At 36.5% G+C, this 19,094-nt stretch overlaps 1 protein-coding gene across 1 annotated transcript in view; it reads left to right on the top strand.

The window, feature by feature from the left end:
- The window catches only part of atrnl1a (attractin-like 1a), a 230,695-nt gene extending 222,435 nt beyond the window's left edge, over nucleotides 1–8,260 (top strand). Inside the window, exon 30 of the mRNA XM_028469441.1 lies at nucleotides 7,108–8,260. Within this exon, the coding sequence (XP_028325242.1) occupies nucleotides 7,108–7,229 (122 nt within the window). The 3' untranslated portion in view covers nucleotides 7,230–8,260. The remainder of the gene's footprint in view (nucleotides 1–7,107) is intronic.
- Nucleotides 8,261–19,094: the final 10,834 nt, after the last annotated feature.

The following is a 19,094-nucleotide window of genomic DNA, read 5'->3' on the forward strand; positions in this document are numbered from 1 at the left end:
TTTTTATGAATAGAATTTCTTATGTCTATAAGTCATTTTAGACGTTAGAATTCCCATTTTTTTTGTTGGTTTTTTGGCAGGCATATCAGGCAGATCAACTGTGAGCACTAAACACAAAGCTGCCTTTGGAGGTCAACTTTTAATTCATATACATCTTATGCAGTTAGTTTATATAATCAAAGGAATCTGAAACAGGAGCACGAACCTCTGCTAGGGGTCAAATATGTTCTTTGCCCGAAATTGGCAGGGTCAGTGATCCTGATCATTCACACCTCAAAAGCTTGGAATAAATGTGTATTCCCATTAAAGGGGACATATCATGCTAAATCCACTTTTTTAGCCCTTAAATGCATTTTGTTGTATATTTAGAGTGCTTAGAAGTACAGAAAAAATCAAATTAGTCTCTTCAGGTGCTCCGTAGATATCTTTATATTCTGTTTTGCTCATATTTTTCAATCTGTTTTGATTTTTCTATTCTCTATTACGTTTTTTGAACTATTACATCACAGTATTTGCAGCGGAACTGCCAAATTAGTACATCAACTCCAGGTCCAACACTTCAAGCAATCCGCCATTTTTATTTCTCGCTTTTATTTTGTAGTCCAAGCTCAAGGATGCCGAAGTTACGAGAGGATAAGTCAAAATGTTTGGTTGTTGGATGTGGTAACCCACACGCTTAATTACACCGTCTCCCAGCATCAGGACCTTTTCAAAGTGCCTGGTTGAGTTTTATTTTTTATGGAAATGTACCTACATCTGTGGGTAAGGTCATTTTTGTGTGCGCGAAGCACTTCAGGGATGACTGCTTCAGCAACCTCCACCAGTATAAAGAAGGATTTGCCGAAAGACTTTGTCTGATTGAGGGTTCAATTCCTTCTATCTTTGGAAACGACGAACAGAGCACTTCGGTAAGCTGTAAATAACGCTAAAAAGTGTGATGATAAGACGTCCCTGTCATTGTTTTGTTTGCATTAGCAGTTGCACCGTCTTCAGACTTCATATGTTAGCGCTGTGTGCTCGTTGTAGATCCTTGATGATATGGCCTACGTGATTTAATTTAAGTCTAAAGTTTTCATTAGTCATTTCATTTTGCCGTTTTTGTCTTTGAAAAGACTATTAAAATACATTTTGTGACGTTAGCTTGGCGCTAGCGTTAGCTCGGTGCTTGTGTTAGCTCACTTGTTAGGGTTCTGCAGGTTCATCATCTTCATTTTCATCTCGCTCCGCTGGGTCAGACTCTGGCTCAAACATGTAAGGCTGGATGGACAAGTCTTCTGTTGTTGACATTTTGTAAATAACCTCTGAATAAAAAGTTTATGCGCCGCTACATAGCCGTATCTCTTCTATCAAACTACAAAAATGGCCGAGCAGGGTGGAGTTGAACCGAGTGTCACCTGAAGAGGGGGCGGGGTATGAAGTGTCTCATTTGCATTTAAAGAGACCGCACCAAAACGAGTTGATCTTAGAAGCACATCAGAAAAGGGGTAGAAAAGGGGTGGAGCTATAATAATGAGGATTTCAGACCCAAGCATTGCAGTTCCGCTTTATATAGACCACAACTGTATGATTTATATGTAAAAAGGAAGGATTTAAAACCATGATATGTCCCCTTTAATAACCATACAATAGGTCCAAATGTATGGACACTCCCATTTTGTCACCGAAAAATGGCAATGAAATGTGCATGCCTGATTCAATCCAGATAAAAGCCACTCGAGTAAATGAAGAACCAAGCTGACATAACTGAGTCCAATATTAAAAAGATCAGTCAATTATGAACAGAGATATACTGTAGTCTGGTGCGTCCGAAATATGGCTACAATTAAAAGTTCTTGCCAAAATGATTTTGTTTGTTTGTTTTTTAGGGGGTGACTTATTTAGGGGTCAAATAAGCCTAAAATATCAGGGTTGAATTTTTCCCTTTTTAGGACACCATTTTCAAAATGGCCACCTCCAGATTTGATATGCCACATAATGACCGTTCTAAGTTACATAAAGTCATAAACTTGGTGTCTAAAACAATATTTTTGATTATAAGTAAAGTCATGGTATATATTAAAATGATTATGGAGTGGCTGCCATCTTGAAAATCTCACATGGCCACCAGAAAATATTCAATTTCAAGGTTTATTTTGAATGATTTTCATTTATATATTAACAAATGAATAACTTATATATTATTTCCACACTGCAAGTCATTTCTATACCGTGCATACAATTAATGTATACAAAACAAGTGTGATATAAAATGGGGTGGGAAAAATTGAACCTCAAGATTTCTGACTTATTTGAACCTCAACTAAGCCAAAAAAAAAAACTATAAAAGAAATGTTGGCAACAGAAACGGCCAAAATGACATAACGCACCAGACTAATATGATTGTTTTAAACAATGAGAGATAGGGACTTTTTGAAACAGATCCAGAATCAGTATATTGATCCAATCTTTTTCCAAATTTTAATGGACTCTCTCGTGGCATATGGTCCATTTTGGTTAATATTATTTAAAAATCTGTTAAGCACTTTTGATATAATCCTGCTAACAGAATAAACACCAGTGAAAATATTATCTCCTTGGCGGAGGTAATACATGTTTTTGCATTGTGGGAGAGGATTGCACTTGCATCAGACTGGTTGTATACTTTTCCAAGTCATATTGAGTAGCAGTGATGCACACACAGTCTGCAGGAAAGTTTTGAAGTTTGAAAAGCAATATTTTGCATCTGCGGTAGCCAAGCTTGGCACTGCCAGGATAACATAAAGGGTCATGAAGAGTCACTATGCGCCGAAGTCCACCGAGCAGCTGCTGTTAGCCAATAACTCTCTCTCTCACTGAGGATAAACAGAGTAAATGCCTACTGGCTGCTGTGGTTGACCACACGCCTCACTGTGCCACAACTCTGCCAGAACACATTTGTGCGCAGGTGCGTGCACACCTATTTACACACTTGCACAGTCACGTACTCACACAAACACCTGCTGAGTGACTGTGTAATCGGCTTTCCCTTTTCCACCTACTCCGAAAGTAAAGTGCCAGGAATCACTTTCCTGTGAAAAAGTCTTGCATCCAAATCGTATCTCCACAGCACGGCACATTCCCCCTGCAGTTGGCTCTGTGTTGTTTGTTTGGCTCCTCCTCAGTGGCTGATGGCGCTCCAGCCATAATGACCGTAGCTGTCAGGCTTATGGTTGTCAAAGGGGCAGACAGGAATGACTACAACGACTCCAAATTTAACAGCACAACTGTGACGGTTTTGCAACGCTGTGAGGCAATGGTGCTGATGAGAGCGAAGTAAAAAAATCAGGATGTTCCTGGAAATGGAAATCACTCGGTGAGAAATGTGCTCGAGCGATCGCTGCATTATCGTGTTCTGACAACTCAGATAGAAACACACGGATCAGAACATTTCCTGAAGTTGTGATAGTGGTGCCTAACGCAGGTGGGATGATAAAACTCTACCGTCTGCAAACTCTTGGTTCAAGTATTCTAGTGACATTTGCTTTGGCTTGTTTTAGATATTTTATCCCACTCGAAGCTTGTCTGTAAATGTTTTATCATGACTTTCACAATAATTCTGAAGGAATATGAATACACATTTAAACTCATGCATCTATAGGAGGTAACGTGGGTGATGTATAGGGCTGGGTAATATGGACCCAAATTCATATCTCGATATTATTTCTCAAAATGGCAACAAAAAACTTCATAAAGTTTGACCAGAAAGACCATTCTGGGTTATATTTGCTGATGCAAAATGCCACACAGGCTCATTTATGAACAAACAGCTTCACAATAAGCACCACTTTTGTCTTTTTCTCCAATAAGGGACAGCACTTGTGAGTGAGTTCTGTAGTGTGGTTTGTTTAGGTGAAAGTCTGAGTTAGGACGCACTCAGAAATCCATCTTTCTGTGCTTTTCATGCTGTTCTGTGAAGTAGCAAAAGCGCTGATCTGTAAAATTAGTATTTTGATTACAAAAAATAAGAACATATTGCTGTAGGCGATATTGTAATTTTCTGTATCGCCAAAACAGATACATCTTGAATCTCGATATATTGCCCAGGCCTAGTGATCCTGGGCTGTAGTGGGATTCAAACTGACAATCTTCCACTTCTCTCTGTCTTCAAAAACCACTGCCATCCACACAAGAGTTTTTGGTCTGTGGAAAGTAGCCTGACAACACTCTCGTAACAGCACCATGCCAACTGCACAGAGAACCAGCTGTAAAGTAGCTAGCTTACACATAAAAAACCCTTCCCTTTCAATGAGGAATTATCCATCTGGTATGTACTGTATTTAGAAACATTTTCATATCTTAAAAGATCAATAGGATTTTTTTAACTTGTGATTTTATGTTTATCAGGTTTCTTAACAAACGCAATGAGAGTACTTAGAAAGCTGAAACCTCTACCAAACACCAAATCTCCACTTTGCCAGATATTGGCAGTTATCTGGATTAGTGATCATCGTACCATGATCATTCACACTTTAAAGGCTTGGAAGTTATTTTATCCTCATTAATATTGATACAGTAGGTCCAAATGTATGGACTGTACATTTTAACAACATTTTTTCATAAAATGTTGTTAAATGTACTATCCAGATCCAATCCGATAAACCCTTGGTTGGGTAATTAAACAACCAACCCAACATAACTGAGTCAAATTTCATAAGGATCAAATCCGTGTACCCTTCGTTCTTTGGTTATTTTGTTTCAAAACCAAATTAAAAATAGAAAAACTTTTTTTTGTTTGTTTTATTAATTTAAAACCAGAAACAGGAAAACAGAAAAAACAAATGAAAAAAAAAAGTGTATTTCTGATCACTACAAAGGTTTACGCAGTTGACGTAGCACTCTTATTTGCAACTGTCGTCACCTTCGGTCATTTTTTTTCCCGGTATAGATATAGAATCAACTGTGATTTTTTTAAAAAAGACAAACAAACAAAACATTATATGTTGCAATTGTTATTTTGATTAATTTGATTTTAAAACCAATCAGAAATACATGTTAATGTATTTCTGATTGGTTTTAAACATGTCATTAATCTCTGGTCTTTGGAGAGAGCAGACGTGTTTTCATTCGCTCCGATAACACGACCTTGGCTACAGCTGTCTACAGCTGGCTACAGCTGAACAGCCTGAAAAATTGGGCCCAAGACTGAAGGAAAATGGTGAAAAAACTGCAGGGAGGCCCTTCAGAACCCAATTCGGGTTTGGAAGAGGTCAAGGAGATGATACGCGAGGGTCTACGAAACCTATCTGCCGAGATAAAGTCGTTGGAAAAGACGCTGGAAAACTCACTGGAAAACCTACAAAGCGAAGCAAAGGTACTGAAAGAAAAGAATGAAAGAAATGCTGAAGAGATAAAATTGTTGAACGCCAGGGTTGAACAGCTGGAACAAAAGGAAAGAGAGAAAGATGTCATCATCACAGGCCTAAAGATAAAACCCAGGAGTTACGCGAGTGACGAAGAAACAAAATCGATTGAACAACAGGTCATTGACTACCTGGAGTCGAAGGACATTGTCCTGAACCCTGACAACATCAACTCCTGCCATCTCCTGCCAAAGAAAAATGATAACAGAGCTGTAAAAATAACCTTCACAAATATGAAATTCAAAGGAGAACTACTGAAGCAAGGAAGAAAGCTGAAGGAAACAAAGGTTTTTATTAATGAAAGCCTGACAAAAAAAAATGCAAGCATCGCATGGAAGGCACACCAAATAAAAAAAGGAGGAAAGATTCTAAAGACGTGGACAAGGAACTGCAGAATTTACATCACACCACTGGGAGAAGAGAACGGAAAACCAATCCTCATCAAAACGATGGAAGACTTGGGAAAATACGAAGGATCCACCTAAACAACAACATTACTGATGGTAATCATGGATATGGACCCAGATCTATATAAACACTGGAAACAAAACTCAGACTGTGATTATTTTACGGAGACTGAATTAAATGTGGAAACCAAGAGTAAAAAAGGTCTGTCATTTATTCATTTCAATTGCTAGGTGGTGGGGTGATTAAGGATTACATTAAATTTAAATTCAAAGTTTTTATTGTCATATGTGCAGTTAGAAACACGTTTTCCTGTACAATGAAATTACTACCTTGCTTATGAACTAAGATATAATAATGTGTTTATACAAGTTAAATCTAACAGTGGAAAATACAACACTGCCAATAGAACTAACAACAGCTGGATTAACCTTGATGTAGAGACAAAACAAGCTGCAAACTTGTGTGTCCAAAAGAGACATTCCCGAGTGGTGACATTATGGATGAAAAGGGAAAAAAACTTCCAAACACCTTCGAAAGAGGAACTATTCTTGCACTGGAGGAATGCTAACAACGTCTGGCAGGGAACAAGGCCAACACGAACAACGATAGAGAGGAGGAGGAAAAAAAAAAAGAAGACAACACTGACTACAGATGAGAATACACAAAAAAGGACTGTTCAGAATAACTCAAGAATGTTTGACCAGAGAGACATGTAAACCCATGTAAATTTGCGATGGGGGGGGGAAGGGACCCAGATAAGCAAACTGCTTCTCTCGTCTCCTTTTTCGGCATGTACAAAAAAAAAAAGTGAATGTAACCATGTCGGAAATAAACTGAATAAATAAATAAAATAAAATGAATGTTTTTTTTTTTGTATTTGGTTTTTCAGTTTTCCTTGTTTCTGTCTAAATTAATAAAACAAAACAAAAAAATTTGTTTTTTAATATTTTTTAATTTGGCTTTGAAACATAACAACCAAAGAACGATGGGTACACAGATTTGATCAGTCAATTATAAACTAAGATATGAGTTTTTGAAATTCCGTCAATAATGGGAGATTGGGAATTTTTTTAATCTGATTCAGAATCAGTATACTAAGCCGCATCCCCTCCAAAAAATAATGGAATTTTTCATGATGTATGGTCTTTCTTTGCTTAAAAATGGGTCAAAATCTGTTAAGTACTTTTGACATAATCCTGCTAACAAAAATGTAAATGGCAGTGAATATATTATGAGGTAATAAACACACAAAAAGCTTGATTATCATTTGAGAGCCGCTTTATTAATGAAAACTAACCGTCTTTTCTCTTTCTGTTTTTAGGTATTGCCATAGCCAGCGCTCTGGTCGATACGGCACAGCAGCGAGTGATGGACTTCAAAGACCGAGGGCTCCTTCTAAAGCACCGCAAACCTTTTGTGCACCATCAAGGGACCTGTGTGTAACCTGACAAGCCAGTCAACGTGTCCACCAAGCTCCAGAAATAAGCTTCACAGCTGGCTGTGAGTTAAGCCACAAGGAAAGAAATTCAGACAAAGCGAGGAAACAAGCGAAACGATACTTGTAGTGGTTGGTTATGAATCCTAAAGAAGAATAGATTCAAACCCAAGTGGGAACGTAGCCACTGTTTGTACAAGCTAACGACATAAAAGTGTGCATGATCCTTTTCTGGAGGATTTCTACTTTGAAAAATCCCAGAAACACAAAGTGAAAGACCAAGTCCAGATTGACAACAAGGATGTTTTTTCACAGCTGAGGAGCTGGAAGACGTTTCCATTTTTGTAATGTGTGGCTCTGAGCCCCCAGGGATCTGTTTGCCTGTCTGTCATACTGGCTGCCATATTGACAAACAGAAGATGGAAAATAAACTCTGTTTTCCGTTAATATACAACGTTAAGTGGCTGTGAGCTCCAGTCAAAAGTTTCAAGCCAAATTAACAAACCCACTCAGGAGAAACCTGAAGAAAACAAGTAGACAAACCTCACAGCGAGTGGTTTGATGAGTTTGATGATGTCAGAGGACTTTTTTTCTTCCATGGAAATAATTGGACATACCTGTTTTTTATGATATACTTGTAACTTAATTTCCTTTGCACTGGCTTTTAACGCTCATGTAACCACTCAGGTCTTTGGTGACGGCAAAGGTATTAAAAAAGCTTTGGACGTAAACATCATTCAGATGCTTTACCACTCCGATTCTTTACATTACATTTGTAACCGATGATCCAAATGTAATGCTCATTCTGGGCTGTGGTTTAACCTTAAGGTCGACTGCATCTAACACACTACGGATGAAGAGGATTGTTTATTTCATATGCAACCTCCATTTGGTCAAATATGCAGATTTTTAAATCCACCAGGGATGCAGGGCCATTTTGTTAACTCTAAATTTGTGTATTTCTCTATATAATTCATTCCTTTAATACATTATTTTATATTAAGCTTTTAGGCTTGCGAACACTTAATTAACATCTCAACTTGACCATGGATAAGTGGCAGAAGATGGATGGACGATGGAAAAAGTTTCCTTCACCAATTACATTTTTTTCCCCTAAACTTATGCACCTTTATGCACATGTAATGTTTTTTTGTGTCCTATCATTTTGCACCAATTTGTTTAGAAAAAAAAGGCAGCTCATCAAACAGTTTTTCTAAATGTCTGTTATCAGCATTAAATCTGCACATTTACAAAGATGTCATTTGGAATGTCTTGTTTTTTTTTTTTAAGTCTAAAAACCAACTTACTACTTACATGAGTAGCAATTGTGGAGAAAACAAAAAACTAACCTTTGAACAGAAGGAAACCTCCAAGATGAGCTTTTCATATCATTTCACATCAGTCTCAGAAGTCCAAATAAATAGTATTTGAAGTGTTTTGCCACAAAATGCATTTCTCTTCCAAATTTGAGTCTAAAAAGTGTACTTCCTGATATGCAAATGAGCTGTGTCTGGCCATGCCCCGCTCTGGCAGAGGAGCGTTCAGATATTATTTGCTCCTGCCTGTTAATGCGTGATGTATTGGTTCCCAATCTTTTTTATATTACATACATATTTTTGTCAAATCATGTATATCATAATATCATAAGTACCCTCTCCATAATTTCCTATGCTTTTTCATTTATGGAACAGCGGGCTCTCCTAAAGCCCTAACATGTCTCAAACATTAGTTCCCTACAGCTTAATCTACAAATTTAAAACAATTGGGGTAGAATTTAAAGTGGAATTTAGTTAAACTACTACTTTTATGTGATAACTTCAATAGTAAGTGACTACAGTATCCTGTGTTAAAATGTAGATAATTATTGTCTTCTATTGTCAAAAGTGTGATAAAATCGCCTCCACAGCATAAAATGAGCCTGTTTCAATAAATTACAAGAAAATATGGTATTTTATTGAGCAATAGTACTGTTAGTTTGAGGTGAATTTGTCCAAAAACAGCTTTAAAAACAACTAGAAAAATGTCCTGATTATTTTGAAATTAGATGTTAAATCTTTGCGACGACCCCTTACAATGTGCTCTTGTACCCCTAAGGGTACACACGCCCCTGTTTGGGAACCACTGGTGTGATGTAATGTGTAATGTAAGGTCCGTTTTTATTTAAAATGCATGTTTTATTTTTTGTGTGTGTCTTGTAGGGTTTTTTAATGACTTGCAGTGTTTTCTCCTACTGACCTTGAACGCCCCATGGATTGAAAGCAATCAGCAGCATTAGCACCAGCTGTGAGGGAGTGCTTTCAAAACTTTCTCAGCAGAGCAAGAGACACCATCACTGGACAAAAGCCTCTAGCTCAGGGGTGGCCACACCTTATTCAAATGATCAACTCATCATCAAGCTCTGCAGAAGCCTGATAACGATCCTGGTCGTTTCAATCAGGTGTGTTGGAAGAGGAAACATCTAAAACATGATGGATAGTGGCTGTTGAGGACCAGGATTGGCCACCCCGCTCTAGCTCCAGGAGAACGTGTATGGGGGACGAAGGGGGCGGACTTCAGAGGTGTCGGACGAGAGGAAAGAAGCATCGTCACCGGCTGAAGAAGAGGAAAACAGCGTGGGAAAGTAGAGGGGTGTGCTGGCGATGCGCCCCTCTTTGAGCTAAGTACTCGCATCGTATCGCGCTAGTTAGACTTTTTATACAGTAAAAGAAACACAAGATGATATCAACTGTCAAACTTACTAGTCCGCATTTGTGCTTGAACCATGAAGTGTTGGGACCACGTTTTTTATGCTAAGCTAGCTCTGTACAGGCCCAACTTTTCAAAACAGTTCTCCGTCAAAAGCCGGACACACACACATGAACGTTTGGGAATGTGTTTTGGTAACAACCAGCAAACCAGAGGCTCAGCCGAGGGAAGTAAAAACAAACTATTGCTTGGTTGTGATGTCAAGTTTATGGCAAAATAAATAGTGAGGGTGGAGGGAGGGGCAGTAGGAGTTATTCCACTTATGACGTCATAAACAAAGCAAACTCAAACTCCCCTGTCTGATACCTGGCAAACATGGAATGGAGGGACTGGACATTCACTTTTGGACCCTAAAAATGGGGCAATAGAGATACATATTACTGTTCGAAAACCTAAAAAGTGAAATGTGTATAATATGAGACTAGGCCTGGGCAATATATTGAGTCAAGATGTATTGTGATTTCTGTTTTGGCGATGTAGATATTTACAATATTGCCTATAACAATATATTATTTTATACCCTTTTTTTTTTTTCTACTTGTCTGCACATGCCCTTTTTTTAAATCAAAATATTCATTTTAGAAGTCAATAAAAGCCAATAGTGGCATATATTGTGTAGCTGTTTGTTAATAAATGTGCCTATTTGGCATTAGCCAATTTAACCTAATGTAACTTTCCTGTCCGACTTTGAGTTAAAAATATTGAGTTTTGTCATATTTCGGCATTTTGAGAAAAAAATCGTTGTATTTTGGTCCATATTGCCCAGCTCTATATGGGACCTTTAATATTAACATTTAGATTCATACATATAGGGGACAAATACATAAATAAATGTGGAAATGCAATTGTATATACAAATTTAGAATATCATGAATATAAAAAAGCTTATATTGAGGAAATAAATATGGTTACAAAGACATAAAAAAGTACAGTATTTTTTATTTATTTGTAATGTCTTTTTTTTTTTTTGTCCACCATACATACATGCATTCTAAGAGTACTGCATCAACAGTGCGTAGAAATATATTTTCATAATTTACAGTAAGATGAAATGAATTGCGTTAATGAGAAAATATTTATTTTTGGATTTTCTTTTTTGATTATTTAGAAAATCAACCAAGAGAAAAACCTTTTTTCACCTAAAACACAGTCAACTGCAGTAAATAAAATGTCCCTTTCTTACATAAAGATAATCATTGCTTTATTGGTCTCATCAACATTACTCATTATTCAACTGTACCGCCTTGTTTTCATGCACACATGTATTAATCTTATTTGCCGTGAGCATTACACTACAGTAGTGTTTTCAGATGTGTATTTAAATCAGATGTAGTGCAAAGATAGAAGGAATTAAATAAATCTGTAGAAGCACTAACGGTGGCTGTGTGCTTTCAAATGGCCCATGGATTTCATGCTTTGTCACCCGGCAGTGGAGGCTGAATTATTGAGATCACCACATCCTGAGTTTTAGGGCACTTTTATGCAAATGCACAACCACAAAGAAATATTACATTTATTCTTTGTAGGAAAACCAGCAGCGGACGATGGTGTCTCAAGCTTAGTGTAGTCAATGATGTTGTAGTAACTAAAAAAAGATTATTAATAAGAAAAGGCTTTTGTATTATCACGAGCATATTCTTTATTTTATATTTAAGCAGCATTTTTTTTTTTATTTCATTTAGCTCATATATCTGTCAGTAATACTCAACATGTGGCTCTTTCTTAATTTGAATGATTATTAATATTCCCCCAGAAAACCTTAAAAGTGGGAAACTTTTTAACCCCTTTTTTTTATTTCCTTTGGCCATTTATACAACTTCCTTTGTCCCATTTTTGCCCCTTTTCAAAAAAAAAACTTTTCAGTCTTTAGCTACCTTTTGCCAACATATCTTTTTTTCCCATTTTTTGTCTTTTTTTGCAAGTTCTTTTTGACCCTTTTTTCCAATTTTTGTCTTTTCTGTAATTTTTTTGGCCACTTTTTATCCAAATACGTGAACTTTGCTCCAATAAATACCACTTGTTTCATTTTTCCCTACTTTTTGCCTCTTTTTGTTGCACATTCTTGGCCATTATCCCTATTGCTTGCCACATTTTGCCCTTTTTCACTATCTTTTGCCCATTTAAGCTACCTTTTGTCATTATATTCCACCTGGTTCCTCTTTATTTTTCCTTTTTTTTTAGCCACTCTTGGCTGCTTTTGGCCCACTTTAGTCACTTATCACTCTTTTTTTTTTTTTTTTTTGCCAATTTTGGATCATTCTTGGCCATCTGTTACGATATCTGCCTCTCTTTGCTCGTGGGTGGATGATACCCGATACGCCATATGGCCAGTCCACCTCTGTCTTGACCATTGAACCCTAATGTATTATGTCTGTCTACAACTTAATGCTAGAAATATACAAAAATGAAACAAAAACAAACTTTAAACTTTTCATTTTCTGGTATTTTGTGTTTCCATTCTTTAGAAAACACAATTTGAACATCTTATAAACTCATACCAGACCTTACTGCTGCTGTCGCCACCATTAGTGACCAGGAGGAGATAAGTGCCTTATTTTTTACTGCTCACTTCACTGTATTGTTTTTTTTTTTTTTTCCTTGAAGATAAAAGACTGCAGGATTTAGCATTAAGTGGATTGCTGGCGTCTTTGCGATGCTCGATACCTGCATGTCAGCCGCAGCAGAAAGTAGTGCACTTACCCTTTTATCCTGATCTAATAGCTTTTCAGACCTGTTGTGAGGATCAAAGGGGGGGGTCTAAAGACTAAAGGTGATGTGTGGAGCTCAACCCCCAAAACGCACAGAAAAAAAAGCAAACATGCAAAGTAGATCAAAAGGGAGTATGAATGCCTTTTTTAAATAGTCACTAAAGCGACTATTTTGAGATAGTAGCTCTATAACAGTGAGTGACATCACTAAAGGACGTGTTAGAGAGACACAATCGGGGGCTTGTCAGGTAGGTAGGAAAATATGTATTTATTTACTTTATCAAGGTAACTTGATACCTTGTTTTAGGAAATACTTGGTGTATCATATTTGCTTTTATATAGTATCTAATTTTGCCTAGACATTATACTTTTAGGCTTCAAATTTGGTTTAGTACTTGAATTAAATAGATTGTTTCCAACACTACTTATTCTTGAAGGCCCGTAAAACCATGGCAGGACCTTTTTGCATCGAGAAAGAAATCCTGACTCAAGTCAAGAAATTTTACAAGGTGAAATATTAACTTTTGAGGGTTTTTTGCTACCCACTTCCACTCAGTGCAAACTGGCTTATATTAGCCAATCTAAAAAAATAGATAAAAAGCTTTTAAGTGATATTTTATCAATGCTGGTATACAGATATAGTTTTTAGCCTGCAAAAATAACAGTACTATCTTTATGTGTGGAGTCTGTAAAAGATTAAAGTGTAATGAGTACTGATATATGCTACTCTAGTAGAAATACTATTACTTGATTGAAATTGTACTAGTAAGTCCTACATAAAATAAAGTACAAGTAAAAAGTAGCTCAATTAAATAGTACTTAAAGTGAAAGTTACCAGTTACTTTCACAATAAGACACCAAATTAATCGTCGTATGTGCAACACTGTTGTAATCCTGGGAGTAGTGGGTCTATGCAGTGAATGTTTCTTACCTTTTTATGTTTGACGCAGAAGTCCCGAACGCCGCAACATCTGTTTGATCGGGTCGATCATGTTTAAATTACATGATGATACTGTCGCCTTTCCTATGTTTAGATGCTAATATGTCAGAAAGATGCAGCATCATCAGCCCCTCTCTCTGTCGTGGTGTTTTCTCCAGACTGTTTACTATACCGGCCAATGCTTCACTCTGGTCCACAAAAGGAGTCGTAGCTAGTTGTTGTTCTGGCGACAATGGTCTGAGAAAATAACCTAATGCTAATAATGCTATTTTGTAGCGGCTCATTACGTTTAATCCGATTGGTCGGCTATGATGTGATGCATTTGATTGTTGTCTGTGAAACTACAACAAAAATGAAATGACCAATGTCCGTTTATCGTTTTACAACCAAAAATAACAATTTATTCAGTAACGGTGGAATGGTGTAGAAATGTAACAAATTAACTTCTTTAAAAGGGCAAGTCAAATTACTGATTTAGAAATTGATTGAAGTACAATAAGTACCCATAAAAACAAACTCACTTACAGTAACGTGAGTACTTGTGAGTTCTATTCCCTTTGTTTGTGAGGAGCAATGTTAAAGGTTCCACATCATGCTATTTTTCACCCATCTCATAGTTGCGGTTTATTTTCCCAAACTCGCCTGTTTTTCGGAGTTTTAGTCTCTGAAAAGTCACTTTCCGAGCAACTCTACACAAACAGGCTGATTTGCATCCTACTTATGCATATTCTGTAGTGGGCGTGTCTGTAGATGAGACACTGACTTCCCTGCATGTTTCACTCTGTTATGAGGGGGATCAGTAATCACCAAAGCAAATGTATTTTTTCTATCCACACACAGTTGTGATCGTTTTCTGCCAAAAAACTGCACATTACAGTAAAACACATGGCTATTTAAGATGCAATTGAGTGCGAGTCCGTCTCCCCCCCAGTACGGTGACGGCGGGCCAGAAGAAGGCCCGCCCCCCTCCCACCTTGACATTATAGCGACATTACGTATCAACAGCGGCAGTAGCAGAAACAATAGCCTTCAACTTCGTGGGCGTGTCTGGTTTACATGTCAATCACGGCAGAGAGCTTCCTGGAGGCGCGACCAATATGACGCTTCCAGCGTCATATTGGTCTTTAAAGTGGGAACGCGTCATCAAATTGTAGCGAGGTGTTTGGGCTCGCTGTGCAGTAAGAAAGGAGCAAATCATCCTCTAACTAATGATTGAGGGAATCAATGAAAAAAACACTTGTTTTATCATGTTTAAAGCACAGAAAAGTCCATTTAGCTTAACATGGGCCCTTTAGAAATAAATACTTTTATTTGACAGGGTGAAGACTGGAAACATCCTCAACAGTTACATTTCATACAACAGGCCTACTGAGATCTTTACTAATTATAATTGACACAGTATATTCAATCTTCCTACAGTAATTATTGATAAAAAAAAATCAGATGCAACACACAGCGAGCAGCAGTAACTTCAGACTTGGTTTTCTCGTGAAGTAATAATTTCCCACGTTTTTATTTTTTTTTAGTCTTTTAACATTGCTCTGACTCTCTCTCTTTGTGTTGCTCGCCCCGTGTGGAGGAGTAGGGGTCAGAGGGGTCACGGGCTCATGATTGAAGCCTCAACCAGAACTTCCATTTTTATCCCATTAGACGCTAGATATGAGCTGGTAATTTGGGCCGCAGTCAGATGGCAACGGCTGAGTCACCCTGAGAGGGGTGGGTGGAAATATTTAGTGACACAGGATTACAAACCACACTTCTGTTCTCAACCTATCCACACACACACACACATGCAGAGATGCTGTAAATAATATGGCCTCTGTCACAGCTCGGGGCAGCGTGTGTGACGTTGGCGTGAGAGAGAGTTCTTCTACTTTTGTCTTTTCTTGCCACGCAAAGAGAAATTGGGAATTTTGACTCTATACGTGGGCCTATGATGTGGGCTTTCATTCATACTAAAATTAGACACTTTTTCATATTTTCTGAATACATTTCTTGCTAAACGTTTATTTCATTTGTAAGAAAATGTCATCAAAATGAAGCGACAAAGTCAATTACATTTTCGATTAAAATGTGTAGTTATCCAAGGCACGGGCTCACTTAAAAACATAGGATGTGTTCTAAATGGCACACGCCGTACGTTGCACTACAAACTCAATGAGTATATACTGTCTACTTTATACTATACGTATGATTAGGATGATGAGCGTTCCCACTGAAGTCTACTTCCAAGTTTCCCCAAGGTGCATTTCAAACCTACGACAAAAACCTGAATCACACTGAGGCTAAATATCTCTGTTGATTCTCCACCTTCGAATGATTTGATCCATAAAACTCACGGAAACACTTTTCAAAGACCCTCTATTGTACTACGGACTAAACTTCCGTTGAACTTCAAAACAAGAGCCTTATTTACTAAAATGTAAAAAAAAAAAAAAAAAAAAAACTAATGGAAGATATGAAGATATGCTTTTAATTTGAAAAGGGGACGTTTGATTTTTAGCTTGAAGCCGGTCCCAGGACGATTTCACATTCCGCTCAAAGTGCATCATGGGACGGTTGAGTATGACTAGTGTGCCCACCATGCATACTGATATTGTATACAACATTTCATACTATCTCATGTGAATACACTACATACTCATTTTTATATCAGACTTACTATGAGTCGTACATTAGAGGTTTCACCTGTCGCTGCTCAATAACATCTATTAATCCATTTCTAATTTTACCAGATTTACTCAAAATGTGACATTTTGTATAGGCGAGCATTTTTATTTGTCCATTTATATTCTTATTCTGATTTACAATTAATTATAGACTATAAATTTTCACCTATACAAAATGTAAATAATCTTATCCATGTATTTTGACTTTTGTTTTTAGTTGTTCCAAGAATAAATAACCAGATTATTGCCTGTAATATTTATACAATATATTTAATTTTTGAAGAAAAATATATTGATAAAATAAAATTGTGAGATAAAGTTTGACCATCAGACTTGACAACGATGCAGGTGGAGCCGTTTCCTTTTATTGTGAAGGGGGGCTTCATGATCAAAGAAGCACAAATGCTAAGTGATATATACACACACACACACACACACACACACAGCTTTCATCACTACTTAGATCCAAACACCTCACACTGGGAAAGTAAAGGACATTAATGAGTGTTAATAGGATCAGGCTCTACAGAACTTTAGTCCCTCTGTTTATAAAGCGCTGATAACTGACAGCAGTGTTTTTTATTTAAATAAATACATGTATTTGGGGAACACGAGTAACTTTATTCTGCACCATTGGAGGGAATAAAGAAGAGTTTCCTTCTCAGCTTATCATTGACGTTTATGGATATGTGATAGGTCAGTAATTGTAAATGCAATTCTTAATCATTTTGTCTTTCTTTATATCTCATTAACACACTTTTGTTTATGTTGCACATCTGACAACTCGTCTGCTGCCAATATTTTTAACAAGTGTGTGTTCACGCCTTTGCAAAAGGGAGTTTGTAAAAAAAAATACCTGCAAAAGTGCAAATGCCAGTGAATCTACGAGGGTTTTGAAAACAGCAGAAGTATTGACAACAGTCATATATTTATCTCTTATCTATCGTTTTCTATATATCTGTGTTACAGATTTACTGTGTTCACTTATATTTAATCTTTATTTTTAAACCTCTGTAATAAAGTCATTTCCCCCTGGGATGAATAAAGTATTTCTGATATTTTAATATGTATTTATTTTTAGCAATGCTGAAGGGTAACACATGATCTGGTCTGCTTTGGCCTTTTCAACCCAAACTATGTCATGTTTTTTAACTGTGTAGTGTTTTATTGCTTTTTGCCCATTACGTGTAGATAAGTTACTGTTTTAAATAAAATCTTGATACAATAGAGGCTTTTTTTAATAGATAAATAGGCTTCATTCTGATGCCAGGAATAAAAGCAAACTGTGACGCTGCAATTGAAACTTTTTTTTTTCTCTTTTTTTGAGTAAATAATGCTAGATTCATGGATTAATGAGGCCTACACTCTGCTTTTATCTGTTAAAAAAATAATCATGTGGTGCAGCATTAAGTGTATCAACTATGTGTTATTTCCCGTGCTTTGTAAATAGCTATCACAGGTTTAATTAGCATATGTAGCAATAAATAGGATCAGGTAGAACTGAAGCTATTTACAGTAACAAATGACGACTGAACCTGTGACAAATTTGGTTCTGACACAGTGGAGTGAATTTATGCCCCGCGACATGTCAGGGGTGGGGAGTGTGTGTGGTTGAGATAATGAATTATATCTTATTAATTATAGTTTAACAAAAAATAAAAACAAGTGAAATTATTATCAATTAATTATTTTTGTTTGAAAGACATTTGTTTAGTCACTCATTGACAATGTCTATTGTCAATAAAACAGTGAAACTGCCAATAATAGTAACTTTTGGTACAATGTTAGTCAACGTTCCTATTATTTCTCAATAGATTTTTATGCTAAATATGTAATAATATGTGAAGGTTTCATTTATTCAGACAACTTCTTTGTTTTAGAACGATTTGAAGCCTGAAAACACAAAATATAGGCAGAAAATTAGGAACTGAAATGTTTCACTTTCTACTGAAATCCAAAAAATATTTCCATAACATTTAACATTGGTCAAATGATTGAATCTAAATGGATTTCACTGTATTTTCAGTGCTTCCTCTACTTATTCATGATAGTCAAAAATATCATTAAATTGCATAATTATAAGTTTACCTGACGTAAAACCAATTATCGTCGTAGTCCCAAGCACTTATCAAAAGTCACTTTTGCTAATAGTAATTATCCCCTCCCAAACTTTAAGAAAAAAAAAAAAAACTGACGCCCTTGCATCGCCCCAGCACACGCCTCTGAGGAAGACTGACAGTTGGCAGTCGGAACATGTCAAGAGATCAAAGTCAATTTTAAAGTACATTTTGTGGAAAAAACAAAGTTGTCTGAATAAATGAAACATTAACATGTTATTAAAAAAAAAAAGACCACAATATGAACTTGCTGGAAATATTGCTGAATATGTAGTTTTCTAAAGCCAAGCCCCCTTACTTAAAATCAGCTGTGAAAGTAATAGATTACAAGTACTCACGTTACTATAATTGAGTTGTTTTTATGGATACTTGTGCTTTTTTGAGTATATTTATCATTCAGTAATTTTACATGTACATAAGTACGTTTTAAAAGAAGCAACCATTACTGAGTAAATTATGTTTTTGTATTAAAATCAATGGACATTGTGAAATGACAAAAAAAAAATGAAATGACCAGAAAACAATGAAATGCATCACATCATAGCCGACCAATCAGATTAAACGTAATACACGGCGCCAAAAACAGCATTAAATGATGGTTATTTTCTCAGTTTCAGAGTTCATAAATGTATCTATATTTAGAGCCTGAGAATTGTTTTATTCTGAGTTTAATTCATTGGTTTTAATTTATTTA

The sequence above is a fragment of the Gouania willdenowi genome, chromosome 15 (genome assembly GCF_900634775.1).
Source record: "Gouania willdenowi chromosome 15, fGouWil2.1, whole genome shotgun sequence".
Lineage (NCBI taxonomy): Eukaryota > Metazoa > Chordata > Actinopteri > Blenniiformes > Gobiesocidae > Gouania > Gouania willdenowi.